This window comes from Onthophagus taurus, chromosome 6 (genome assembly GCF_036711975.1).
Source record: "Onthophagus taurus isolate NC chromosome 6, IU_Otau_3.0, whole genome shotgun sequence".
Lineage (NCBI taxonomy): Eukaryota > Metazoa > Arthropoda > Insecta > Coleoptera > Scarabaeidae > Onthophagus > Onthophagus taurus.
Genome location: NC_091971.1, coordinates 15,832,933 through 15,847,020, shown reverse-complemented (window position 1 = coordinate 15,847,020; position 14,088 = coordinate 15,832,933). Strand labels below are relative to the sequence as shown.

At 31.6% G+C, this 14,088-nt stretch overlaps 2 protein-coding genes across 4 annotated transcripts in view; one reads left to right on the top strand and one right to left on the bottom strand.

The window, feature by feature from the left end:
- The window catches only part of LOC111420432 (diuretic hormone 44), a 107,448-nt gene that overhangs the window by 25,596 nt on the left and 67,764 nt on the right, over positions 1-14,088 (bottom strand). Inside the window, exon 1 of one of the 3 annotated variants that reach the window (XM_071196732.1) lies at positions 4,550-4,705. The exons of the other annotated variants lie outside the window; for them this stretch is intronic. The gene's annotated coding sequence lies outside the window, so the exon portion shown is untranslated. Of the gene's footprint in view, positions 1-4,549; positions 4,706-14,088 lie in introns of those variants that run through there. 3 annotated transcript variants of the gene reach the window in all.
- On the top strand, positions 5,368-6,450 carry LOC111418133 (zinc finger protein 501-like). Its single transcript, XM_023050596.2, has 2 exons — positions 5,368-5,574; positions 5,628-6,450. The coding sequence occupies exons 1-2, from the start codon at positions 5,443-5,445 to the stop codon at positions 6,426-6,428; spliced, it is 933 nt and encodes a 310-aa protein (XP_022906364.2). The 5' UTR covers positions 5,368-5,442; the 3' UTR covers positions 6,429-6,450.

Genomic DNA, 14,088 nt, shown 5'->3' with positions numbered 1-14,088 from the left:
ATTATCTATTCGTTATACATTTGATTTTTGATGGGTAATGACACGCATTACTCGCATGACTGACAAGTGTTGAATAATGAAGCCATTATTCCACAGTTCTGACACGACATCAAAAAATAAAATATAACAGAAATTACAGCTTTCTTATATTGGGGTTATGTCTGAAATATCTATCAAGTTTTTTTTTCAAAATTAAATAGTTGTAGATAAAGTATAGTATTCAACTTGTGTATAATGGATGTTACCCACTCAGAACTTCATCTTCGTGGGTAACAGCCGCCATTATACGCTTGTTGAATAATATAGTATTAATAAAAAGCATATAATAATTTGAGGAATACCATTCTCAAATTCTATCAGTTAGAGATAAAAGATCACTTTGAGTTATTTTCTATGAAGCTCTAATAGTTACAGAAATAGTTTGTGACGAACAATGTCCCCACAATTCAGCATCTCTAACAATGTTTAATCCCGTGATACACAGATGAATAATTTTCTCGCTAGTACATGTGTGTAATTGTCTTATCTAATCATCTAATTGTCATATAAGTATAAAAAAATTAAGTCACGATTTTATTTCAAAACAGTAAATATTACACCATTTGTAGTTATTTTTCATAAATCAGAAGACACAACGTAACGAAAATCAAATATGTAATCATAAAGGAATAAAACAAGTTCAAAACCCAAAATATTATTTTCTATCTAAATTTAGACAATTTTGGGAGCAAATCACAGCATGGTCTAGATACAATAATTCCTAGTAATGCGTGCAAAAACATTTCGTATTACGCTTGCGGCGCCTTATACATACAGGATGTCCCACGTAAGAAACATAATAGATAAATTGCATTAAGGAGCCGAGATACGCAGTTCTTGCTTAGACAAAAGTTGTAGAAAATTTAGCACACTATAAACGGAAAATATTATTAAACATACACGGTGTTCCACGTACTGAAATAAACATATGTTATTTTAAATGGAATGATATAGTTTTTATTGCGTATTCTGATTCTACACACAAAACTAAGTTGACTTTGATAAAACATGCTGATACCTAGTGCTTTTAGTTTTTGAGTTATTTGAATTAAAAGCTTTTTTTAGCAATTAACATTGTGCCCTTCAAATCTGAATTTCTTCGCGACTGATCGGGCTAGAAAGTTACAATTTGTGATAGTTGCCGCTTGGATATCTTTAAATAGAGCGCCATTGGCTACATCGGTCTACCTTATACAGGATGTTCAAAAATGTAACTGTTTTACCATATTCAATTGCAAAAAAGTCGAAAATTTTAAATGGAACGCTCCATGTTTGACTAGTTAATCAGATAGAGAATTTAATTCTCTACAAATCTTCAGTACATGTCGCTATACCTATCTGTTGCAGGTTTTGAGATAGAGTGGGATGAATCAAAACCATGCAAAGAATGGCAGTTTTTTTTTATTTTTTTTATTAGTAGGCCATGAAATATATGCATTCAAGTGATGTCGCCATAATTGTTTGTAATTTCACAGGTGGTAAGCGTTGACTTGATCCAAATTTCCTACAACTTTTGTACAAGGAAGAACTTTGTATCTCGGCTCCTTAATGCCATTCATGTACTTTGTCGCTTACGTATATTACCTGTAGAGTACTTTTAGCAACATTTGAGATCTTTCATTTCACCCTGTAAGATTATCTTGCGTAGAATTTGCAATATTTTTGCGGTGTCTCTCATTCACTTCGCATATTCTTTCTTATGCCGGTATTACACTATTACACTATACCAAATATTATAATATTGCGTACATTACACTAATATTTTTCATCAAAGATATATGATGATAGATCTTTAGAACAATTTTTTAAAATGTTCTCTTCATTTTATAGTTTTGTTTGTTTGTTATGTATATCATTTTCTCAGATATATCATTAATGGCAGCAGTGTTCATGATACTAAATATAATTCTGAGAGGTCATCTTTTATTTCTAAGTACGTTGTATAACACCAAAACTTTATCCACAACGTGTGCTTCGCGTTCAGAAATGTTTTAGAACCTTGTAATTTGGTACAATCTTTTATCTTCGGTTACAGTATGTATTGCGCTATCGTGATACAGCGTAGACATCAATAATATATACGTTTTTGTTCTTTTTTGACCTATATAGGCCGATTTATTAGCTCACTATCAAACTTTGACATATGATAGCTAATCCAATTAGCAAAAAAATGTTAATGAATGAAACAAATTGTGTATCAAGTGGAAATTAACACACGAGAACAGTTATTAAACAAAATACAAATGGCTGCTACTGAAATAAGAAATTAACCAGACATTTTTATTCTCCTGAAGAACTCTTTAATTCGTCGTTTTGAAGCATGTATTCTAGCAGAAGGAGGCTATTTTGAACAATAATTGTAACATTTGTGTTTAAAAAAAAATGTTGCAGTTAATTATGATATAAAAATTAAAACTTTAAAGTGTTATAATTTCATAAATAATTGAAATAGGATATGCGTTCATTAACTTTTTTTTTGCAATTGGATTAGCTATCATATGTCAAAGTTTGATGGTGAGCTAATAAATCACCCTGTATAATAAAAGTGTTATGACTTTTTGACAACCAAATAAACTTGTCGTTTCGAATTGTATTGAAATATAACGCTTCTCTTTTCTAACCGTTCCTACCGATAACAATGTATGGTCTTTTAGCAGTTTAGTTATATTCCGATTGGTATTAGATATGAATTATATTAGTGTCTTAATAATAGTAATTGATAGATCACTTCAGCATTCCACGTAGAGTAGCCAATTTATCGATTACTAATACCCAGTAAGGTTTTGTCATTTTCAAAGTGAAGACAAACTATCAAAAGTTGAAATCGATTTATTGACACCGTGCTACGAAAGATATCGACTCCTCATTTTTTCAAGACTTTCAAATTCTGGTGATTGAAAGGAAATATTCCTGCTAAATTAAGAATTCATAGATTTTTTTATAGTTCATGGATTTCTCCTGAATTTCAATATTAATTTATTACGTCAAGTTTTCTATCCACAACATATTGCTTCACATTCAGCAAATGAGTTTCAATTTTTCTGTTTAATCTTATTATTCTTCCTTTCATTGGATGTATCGTGATGCGTGTCGATTCCATCTTCGGTTCTTGATTTTATTGTCCTTCATCATTAGTAACTTCATCGCATAAAGCTTAAGGTTTGTTTTGCTCCTTTTCGTTGGAGAGTGACATTATTTCAAATTATTATTTTTGTTAAAACAAATATCGCTATTGTCTAAACTACATCATCGTTACTGTAAAATTATTGACGTTACATGTGAGGTTTGGGACACCACAGAATACTTGAAGACTATGATGAAGACATATGTATCTAAGGAGCTATTTAGAGAGCTGTGTAATACGACCGATGGGATTTGTATGCCGTACTTTTCAGTCCCAGGCAAGATTTTATCTACCATCTCTCACTTCATCTACATCATGTCACAGCCTATTGAAACAACTTCCAGAAGAAAACCAGTGACAATTAAATTAAACATTTTTTTACGCTAACGATTTAATAATCATAGCATCTCATATTGATTGATTATCCGTCTTTAGTAACCTTACTTATTGTTAGACAAGCTGTGGAAATCAGTAGGACTTAAACGAAGCTATGTGTATTGGCTCATGAGTCACAAATCTAAGTGGTAGTTGGATAACTAAATTTTGCTCTATAAGTCCGTTTTTACCTCAACTATATTTTGGTCTAGTAGAATTTTCATTTCTGCCACCTAAATTAAGAGTAACACACGGACTATAAAACTGTTGCCAAAACCAATCCTAAAGCCATCCTTTTGAAATCAGTTTCCTCGTCTTTACTAGCAATCGCTTATAATTCACATCAATACTTATAGTTGCAGTTTCGAATGTATCATTTATGTATCCTATCATTTAGTATTCTCACAAAAAAATGACAGATCCGGCCGCATCAATCGGAACGAGAAATGAATTACACAGGAAACATGTTTTTCACAATTCTTATTAATAAACTTGCAGTGTGTGCTGTGTCATTGCAGCTATACATATAACGAAGATAACATTCATAACGTGAAGATAATAGTTTAGAAATAAACACATTCATTCAAGTACCGTCAGAATTATCCAGGAAAATATATCTAGTCAAGTGACTCATAAAGTTGAAAAAAATATTTGGACACTGTAGAATTAAAAGATGAATTTTCAAGAACTTTGCTAATTAAAGTAATACTTTATGATCATGATTGTTCAATATAATTCAGTTTCAAAGCCTTTAAAGTGTTCACATTTAATTGTGGTGAAACGTTCACATGTAAATCGAAGTTACAACATAACATTTTGTGATTAAATTATTGAATGTTAAAGTTAATTGGTTTATATAAACGTTTAGTTTTAGATTTTAATTGAGATTTCGAATACACATAGTGGGTTAATTAGATCGAGATACTGCAACGCACAGGAAAATTAATTCTGAACGTTTCCACGTTATCCTTAATTTTCACTCTCAACATAACAGTTTAATCGCAAATTTACCTGGAAGGCAGATTTATTATTTTAATCCAAACCCCGTTTCCTCGGCTAGGTAAAGTGCAATAGACAAAGGCAATTAACAAAAATCACTTTTCAAAACACTTTGGACATTAGATAACTTTAGCTATTTTTTTTTATAAAAGATTTCTCACACCTTGAGAATACAGAAATAAAACGTAAAGGATGATAAGGTGTCCTCGCACTTGTTATAAATAGTAAGATGGTATTATAAATAGACTCAGATAATAGTAATAAAAATATAACAACAAATCACATGGTGTTTAATTATTTTATTAATCATTTTAATTTGCTAAGTGACTCCACGTTTTAACATATCAAAGCCAGGTTACAATAATAGTTAGTAACAAAAAACTTTATTGCAAATATTTTTTCATCACTTCTTAAATATTTTAATAATCACTTTTGGATCGAGCTGAAATGAAACTTCCGTATTCAATGTCTTTGAACTCGAAACTTCAGAAAACTTATTAGATCTGCAACGGTGGGTTCAGCGTATTTTCCAGGTTTCCTTTCTCACTTTCGGATATACGTTGTTCAAACCTCTTGAGATTGACCGAATTCCCAGGCGCAATTTTAATACTCACTTTATATGCAAAAATGATTTTCTTTTCCACGCTACATATATGAATTATTTTTTATCAAAAAACCATTACGGTTACATTGAAATTATTTTAAAAGGTTATTTATTAGCTTTTTAATACTTGGATAGATCAAATTTAAATTTAAATTTGAATTTAAACCGCCAATAAACAACTAGCGCCATCTTCGAAACGTCAATAATAACATAATACATAACCTAAAATTATTGTTTACGTTGTCAGTTTGACATAAAAGTTAGGTTATTTTATTGCAATATTGGTTTAATTTCATTAAATATGGGAAAATTAGATGAAAACGTTTGTTATATATGTTTAAAAGAAAATTTAGAAGTAAAAAATTTATTTGAAAACGACGAGGATGGAGTTAGTATTAAAGAAAAAATGATTTATTGTGTCCCAACAACTTTGGTATACAATACTTATATAATATAAAGCTTTTTTTCTATTTTTTCTTATTTAAGGAAAGTTACGAAGATTGGTTTATATGTCAAAATTGTCTGCTATTGTTAAGGAGTTCTCATAAGTTTATTAACATGGTTATAAGTTCACAGGAGTATCTAAAAATTTGTAATGAACATACAAACGAAGAAGTTTGTAGCGATTTAGACCAAGAAATTGATGTTATTACACCCGATTTGGTGAATTGCAACAAAAAAACACCTAAAGTTGTTAAAGATAATTTTTTTTGTAAAATATGTAACATTAAATTTAAAAATCAAAAGTTATTATCAACCCATTTAAAAGACACTCACAATCATAACAAGACTCACAATAAAATAATTAATAACACAAATAAACACTACCAATGCCATTATTGCAAAAAAATATTTAAACAATCTTGGCATTTGCATGATCACATCACTTCCCATTTAGGAGATAAAAAATATAAATGCATTTTATGTGATAAAACGTTCTTGAGAGTTACTTCATTAAGAAGGCACTTTAAAATTCATGAAAGAGCACCTGGTGAAAAAGTTAAACATTCTCCAGTGTTATGTACGATATGTGGAAAGAAAATTTTGTACTCAAATGGGTTACAACGCCACATGAGAATGCATCTTGGTATAAAACAACATGAATGTGAATTTTGTAAACGAAAATTTGCGCAAAAAACTCATTTACTTGCTCATAGAAGAACTCACACTGGTGAGAAGCCTTACATTTGTGATACTTGTGGTGAAGCTTTTACACTTAATGCTTCTTTAAGGAAACATATTAACACCCATAAGAAAAATGTTAATCTTGAATGTACTTGTTATTGATTACATTTTTTTAAAATTTTAATTGAGTTATTATTTCACCCAAATATTAATTCATGGTTTTATTTGTTACAAATACACAACTAATTTTATCTGATTACATAAATTATTTGTGTTGTTTCGTTAAACAGCAAATATATTTCGAAATTATTTAGCAAATGAATGTCAATTTCAGTTAATGACAGGTTTTATTTAACATTTAACTTTGTTACAAATTGTTTTTGGGTAATGGCTTCAACATTATAAATCAAGTTAAAAAAAATCAAACACGTATGGAACGATATATTGAGTTTAAAACTGCTTTAACCTATATTTTCAATATATTACTTCGTAAAGTTTTTTAATTAAAAACTGAATTGATTAAGAGAATCGATTTTTCGGAAAATAAAATCTTATTTCCTAACAATCTGCTCCGAATGAGATGATAAAAATAGTGTCGCACTCAGAGAGGGAGAATACAATGCCAATACAAAACAACTATAACATACGACAACAAAGGACAAGCGATCAGATATGAATTTCCAGCTTGTCACTTTCATGAATCGCAGAAAATGCATTTATGTATGTTAAAATCCATATTTTTTAAATTTATCGAAAAAGAAATGAAAATAACATATTTCAAAGTTACCGTATTCGTTCGAATATAAGGCGCACTATTTTTGCTATACAGGGAGTTCAGAAATGACGTGTACGACGTGTACGACGAAAGACCACAAGTACTACCTTGACCAAAAATATGATGATTTAACTAAACTTATCTATATTCAAAATTGCTTAGTTTAGTATCAAAGATAAAACGCAAAACGAAAAATACGAATACTGCTGTCAAATTTAAGTGACAAACTGTTTTTGTTTTTAAAATTAATTATACCTAGCCAACTGTGCTTTGCATTACTCATTCGCGCTTGTAGGGATTTACAAAATATTTTTTTGTGGCTAAACCGTTCACCCAACTGAAATTTTGTAAGAGAGAAAATAGTTTCTAAATTAAAGTAACTATTCAGAAAAAAAATGGTATTGTTTCTACAGGGGGTTAAAAAGATATGGTTGCATAATTTATTGTTACAAAGTTTTTAAACACCTATAATTTTCGAAATTAGAGTTTATTCCACAAATAGCTGTAGTCTACTGATACAAATGCATGACCAAAAAATGAATAAAATCCATCGAGGATTTTTCAACTTAAAAAAAAACTTTAAAAAACATTATTTTTAAAACCATCTAACGAATAAACTAAGCAATTTTGTATACAGGTGTCTCACGTAACTGGTTCGTTAGAACTTTTTCAGGTTCCACTATTCGTAGAGATTTGAAATTTTGGTAGCATGGGTTGTTCATTCGGAACTTTCGATCTAAAATATTTTCAAGATGGCCGCCACTTCCGGTCTACCGGTAGTAGACCATAACTTCGCTATTTTAAATGGAATGCTATAGTTTTTATTACACCGTTTAATTGTACGTAAAAAATAGGTTGACTTTGATAAAAGTTATTGGTACCTAGCGTTTTTCGTTTTCGAGTTATTTTGGTTTTAAGCTTTTTTTGGTAAATTTCAACATGCTCTTTAAAACTCCATATTACAGCCAACATTCATTCAAAAAAGATCTACGTTGGCACGATTACTCATCAGATGTTGTCAAATAGATTGTCATTTGTTGTATCGAAGTATCTTATATATATATTTCGCGGATAATCGCGGTTTAGTAGGATGCGGTTAATTCGAAAACGACCTGGCGGATTTCAACGCGGTTTTTACCAAAATATGTCAAATCATGTCGGTTGTGGGATTCCGTTATCAGTTTTCCAATATTAGAGCTCCCTAATTTTTTAAGAGCGATTTAATGGAATTACAAATTAAAGAGAAAGTTCTGCGGGGAGAGAAGGGTTCCGTCCAATCGGAACAGATGGTATGTCCCAGGCAGTACGTCGCGCCTGCATCTTACCTACATAAAGAAATAAGGTGCGACGTCCTGTATAGGACGCACCATCTGTTCCGATTGGACGGAACCCACGGCACCCCGCAGAGCTTATTTCTGTTTCTTTTTAATTTGTAATTCCATTAAATCGCTCTTCAAATGTTAGGGAGCTCTAATTTTGATAAACTAATAACGGAATCCGGCACCGACATTGTTTGATATATTTTGGGCAAATCCGCGAGGAAATCCACCCAGCCGTTTTCGACATAACGGCGTCTTACTAAACCGCGATTTTCCGTGAAACTGTATAGAATATCGAAAAAATAAAATATGTCACTCATTAAGAACACATCAGGCTACCACCTGTTCAAAATTAAAATTCTTTCGTACGATAGCTTTCGAGAAAAAAAATCGCAAAGTTGAAAAGTTGCCGAACTCTCAAAAATCGGGTACTTTTTTCATTTAACTCGTGATAAAAAGAAAACCGTGTATCCGAAAATTTTGAAATTAGCATATGTTACGTAGAAATGTTCAGTGATTACAACAAACTTTGTCGCAACTTTTTTTATCGAACGGTTGCGAAGATATAGATCTCTAAAGTGAGGGGCCTTGACTTTTTGCACGGATAGTAGAATGTTATTACTCCTTGAAGTTTGACTAAAATATGATTTTTACAAAAAAAAGTGTCATTTTCTACAGACCTTCCGTTGCTTCAAAATATGCGTTATGGTCATTTGTACATCAAAAGACTTTCTTTTTTATGGCTCTGTGGGATACTAGCCCATAAAACAACTAATCAACGGTCAACATTCACAAAAAGTAATTTAACTAAAAGATATCAAATAATAATGGAACTCTTCCTCATGAAAACAAAAATAATTTTTAAAATCTCAAAACAATTTCTGCTTAAATTTGTTGCAACATCAAGTGGCAAGGAGAAACCATGCGATAGCAAAGAACTGATGAATTCCGGCCGATATGATTCGTATTTATCGCAGTTGAATAATATATGATTCAAATTACCCGCCTCAAACCCACACGAGCAATTGGGAGACTGTAAAATATTAATTTTAACCTGACAACAATTGAAAAGAAATTTTTAGAAACGTCACGCCCATTATACCATTGATGGTAAAGTATACGAGCATTAACTCGAATGTACTGAGTCTGCCTGTGTTGATATGTTTGATTCCAGTGCCTGCACCAGTCCTCCTTTACAAGTTTCTCTCTGCAGATAGATAAGACCTCAGAAGAAGAAAGTTCGTTTTTAACCAGCTAGCCGACCTGCAGGTCGCCTTAGCTAGCTTATCTACACGCTCATTATGGACAAAACCAGCGTGAGCCTTCACCCATAAAAGTTTTACCACATGGCCTTGATCATTCAACCTAGTGACATTGTTCAAAATGTTCACTATAACAAGCTGGTACTTCGAGAAGTGTTTTCCGTGTTATATAGATAATAGGACTAATTTTTGAATAAAAGAAAAAGAATTTATATAAACTTTAAGCCTCAAAATCATCTAAGGAGCTATCATCTGGCTCCTTAGGTATTCCTACTCCTCTGGTATTTGTTCTTTCTGGTTTAGGACACTTTCTATAATATAAGGTAAATTATTTTTTGCCAAATTTTGAACTGTTAAGTCTTGTGCTTTTTGACAAATACTATATTTTTCATGAGAACAGGCGGATACTATGTGGTTGATTCCATTACGTCTTATGTCAGTGGTGCTGTAGGTCTTCTTCGTTGTGTAGTGTTTACTTTTACCTGGAGCAAAGGAGTTAACTGGAGCAAAGACGATCTAAGAGATCAACCCCACCCATCAGTATATCTCTTTATCAAATTTGGTTGTATCAAGTCTTTTTTGTTTTCTGTTTTTACCCTTCTAGAGGAGGTGTGTTCTGCTAGAAGAGAACCTTCCGAAGAGGTGTTAGAACATAGTGGTAGGGTCACTATAGCATTGTCGTCCCATTTGACACATATTATCGTTACGTCATATTTGCAGTCGTATCAAAGGACAGTTATTTGGTCTGAGACTCCAATGTTTATCTTTGACAGATCACGAAGTAGTGGTGATGGAGGAAAAGTTGTCAACAGAAAGCATATACAGTGAAATTCCCCTAACTCGAATCACTAAGGAAGCGGAAGAAAACTTCGTGTTATGGAGAATTCGAGTTAGAGAAAAATTAGGAGAATTTCAGCTCTAAAGAAAAACATTAGAAATGTACTTTTTTAATACGTATATTTAAAACAGAAACCTTAATATAATCTGGAACATTCTCTCTTGATAATACAAAGGTTTCAAGCTTTTTAAGATAGGAATAAGCTTCATCAAATGTAGGCACAGCAATAAGTATTTCATTTTCAAGATTATCATCACCCTCATCTGATTCAGAAACAATAAAACCATTAGGTTTGTTTTCGTTCAAGAGTCTATAGTTTCTGAGTCTGTGTTTATGTGGTTTGATTTTGTAGTTAAAATTACTTACAAAACGGATTCGAATAATTTATTCTTTGGTAAATTCGACTTATAGAGATAAAAGCACATATGAAACCTAGTCAAACGTTTGAGCTTAGGAAAATTATTCGACTTAGGGCCGATTTATCAATATCTAGTTACGACGAATTATCTGTCAATTAAAATTGTAGCTGATAGATAACGTCGACGAATCGTTTATCCATCCCTAGTTTAGGGTAATCTTATAGATAAATATGACATTTGGATACCCACCAGATTGAAGTACTGGTTAAGGGTTTACCTATTAGATATTATCAAAAAAATGTGAGCACAAGTTTGGTTGCTTGGTGAAAGTAAATGACAATAAAATTAAAATATAACGTCAAAAATAAATTAAGCTTATAATTGTGGTGATGGATAAGCAAGAGAAAGAAAAGATCATCAAATTTTAGTATAGCAGAAAAGAACTTGCTGATGGATTTGGCAAACGAATATAAAAATATTATAGAAAAGAAATAATAATCTAGTAATTAAAAAAAAATAATAATATAATCTATAATCTAATACAGTATAAATTCGTCTCAATTTTAACCAAGATCGACAAAACTGTGTCCTTTTTTAACCGAAATCTAACAAAAAAACGTGGTCGTCCAACTCCTCAAAGTGGTTTTGACTTTTGTCTTGCTTTTATAATATATGGTCGTCGTTTATAATTTAAGAGTTGGACAATATCCTCATCTTTATCGCTGTCTAATAAATATTCATGTAGGAATTCCATTATAAAAGAGGTTTTCGAAAACAAAGCACAATACCGAAAGCACACAGGAATGGTAACCTCCAAAACACGATCAGCTGTCAACTTCATAAACTAAAGTCAATTATTCAAATTTCACCAATTACGTTTCATTTCCGTTTCTAACGTTAACACTCAGGGGTACCATCTATGTTCTATCTCGTAGGTTGCTGCCTGTCGGGTAGAAAGTTGCTGGATAAACGGTTCACTGAGGTTATCTGTTAGGCAAGTTTATCCATAAGTTGCGTATCTAACAGATTTAACTCGACATTGATAAACCTGCCCTTAGGCCCACTCTTACCACCTCTTGATAAATTTATCCGATAGATAATTACCATGGTTACAGCGGTTTTAAGCGCTCTCATTGGCTAAGGCCCGTTACTACCAAACCAATGCTATCTGTCACTTAAGCTATCTATAAGATACAATTTATCTCGTAGATAACAGGGTCGTGCGTACTACCACCTCCATTTATCTTATAGTTAAGAAATCCTTGAGATAACCAAGGAATCTAGGGATTCTTTGGTCTGTTATGTTAAATTGACAGCTCTACTATTAGGTATTTTGACGATATTCTAACCTGTTCAAATCTTAAAATTAAAATTTGGAAATGGAGACTGAAAAAAGGCGACGAGCCACCAATTTCATCAAAGAGGAATGCGAACATCTTCTTGAATTTCTTATTAACAAAAAAAGTGATGCAGTTACATGGCAAGGAAAGCAAAAAGTATGTATATCTCGTATTATTGTATGTTAAAATGTGATGGTAAACAATAATGGCACAACTAACATGATGAACGACTGAAGATGCCAATTGTACACTCACTCCTGCAAAATCTAGCAACATGTTACTTATTGCATAAAACCGAAGAGTCAGCAACAAACGGTTTGAAGGAGGTACAGCATTATTACTAAAATTTTGATGAATTTTACATTAAATAATAGCAATCAACAAATTGCTTACATCATGGATGGAGGTTTTATTACATCTTCTATTTGATTCAAAAGGTGATGAAAACTTTTTTTCGAGAGACGAAATCTCGTCATAAATTCAACATCCGAATGAATATTTAAATTGTCAACTTATTATCCTTTCGCTTCTTATAGGAAATAATTCGTTGATTTCTTCAAAAATTTGTTCTCCATCTCCAATGTCGAAGAAATTATCCATGATGATTTTATCTAATGTTAATTATTAATAGTTTTTTATTTAAGTTTATATTACTTTTCTTATTTTAACTGAAATAGTAAAAACCTCGAATTTTATATGTCAGTATAAATTCTATTTGAGGTTAGGTATCCACGGTTATCCCTTAGATAGCAACTTATCCCACACCCAATCCACGGGTTACAGATATTTCAAAAGTTATCTCTTGGATAGCGGTATCTATAAGATAAATACAGTAGTAGTAACCAATTTTTAAGCTATCCGATAGATAACGCTATCAAAGACTTTAACTATGAGTGGTAGTAGAGCGCCAATTTATCTATCGGTTAAATTTATCAAGAGATGGTAAAAGTGGATCTTAGAGGATAAGTCGAGATATAGAAGTTCAAGTTAGGGGAATTTCACTGTATTCTGAAGGATTTTCAATAACGACGCAAGTTTCTAATGGTTCTTTACTTTGTTTATTAATTAAAGGAAATATACAAGAAATAAATTTTATGTAAATAATTTTTAACAGAAACTTCCAAGTTTAAATATTGATAACAATAATCGTTCAAAAATTCTGTTGTGATTATTTGCGTGTTAATTGTTAATTTGAATAAACGACGTATCTATAAATAAATTGAAACTTTAATCTCTATAATACAATAAAGTTTTTGGATATTTCCAAAATAAAATTTATTAATGAACGTTATAATCTGTCACATATAAACCATTTAATCCCTTTATGTCGAAAAAGAGGGGATTTACCGTTAACAAAATATTAATTTAGTAGCAGTCAAACGCAACGAACACGAACAGCGCGCGACGTTTGAAATGTTTGCCGTTAATTTCTGTTTCATCTATGCAACATTTATGTTTACATAAACGCGTAATACACCTCCAATAACCCGTATGGTCAAAATCGATCTATAAAATGACGAAAAACTCGAACCCAACCGCCCGAAAACAGATAAAGAAATATAAATGGAAGACGAAATGAACTCAATTTTCTGGGATTTCATTTTTTATGTTTATTCGTATCGAGACAACTTGAAAAATGACACTATAAGAATAAAACTGGAGAAATGTAGCTTGTAGGTAATGCATGGATAAAAATTGGAAATGGAAATAAATAATGAAGGAGAAACATTCAAAGTACGGTTGGGCGGTATTAACCCAATTGAAACGTCCCAGAAAAAGATACTCTGATAAGCTCACGTGGGATGCACGTTCTCAATTTCAATGAATATTTAATTCCAATTCGTATTTCCGGTTGAAATCGACACCTGAGATTTACTTCTTACACGATTTTAAGATAAAAAACGTAACTTGAAGAAATTGGAATCTAAT

What these genes read in the sequence shown, in the direction of transcription:
- LOC111418133 (XM_023050596.2), top strand. Translation starts at nt 5,443, where the DNA reads ATGGGAAAATTAGATGAAAACGTTTGTTATATATGTTTAAAAGAAAAT. An exon ending in ATTGTGTCCCAACAACTTTG is followed by an intron (nt 5,575 to 5,627) that starts GTATACAATACT and finishes TTCTTATTTAAG; the next exon opens with GAAAGTTACGAAGATTGGTT.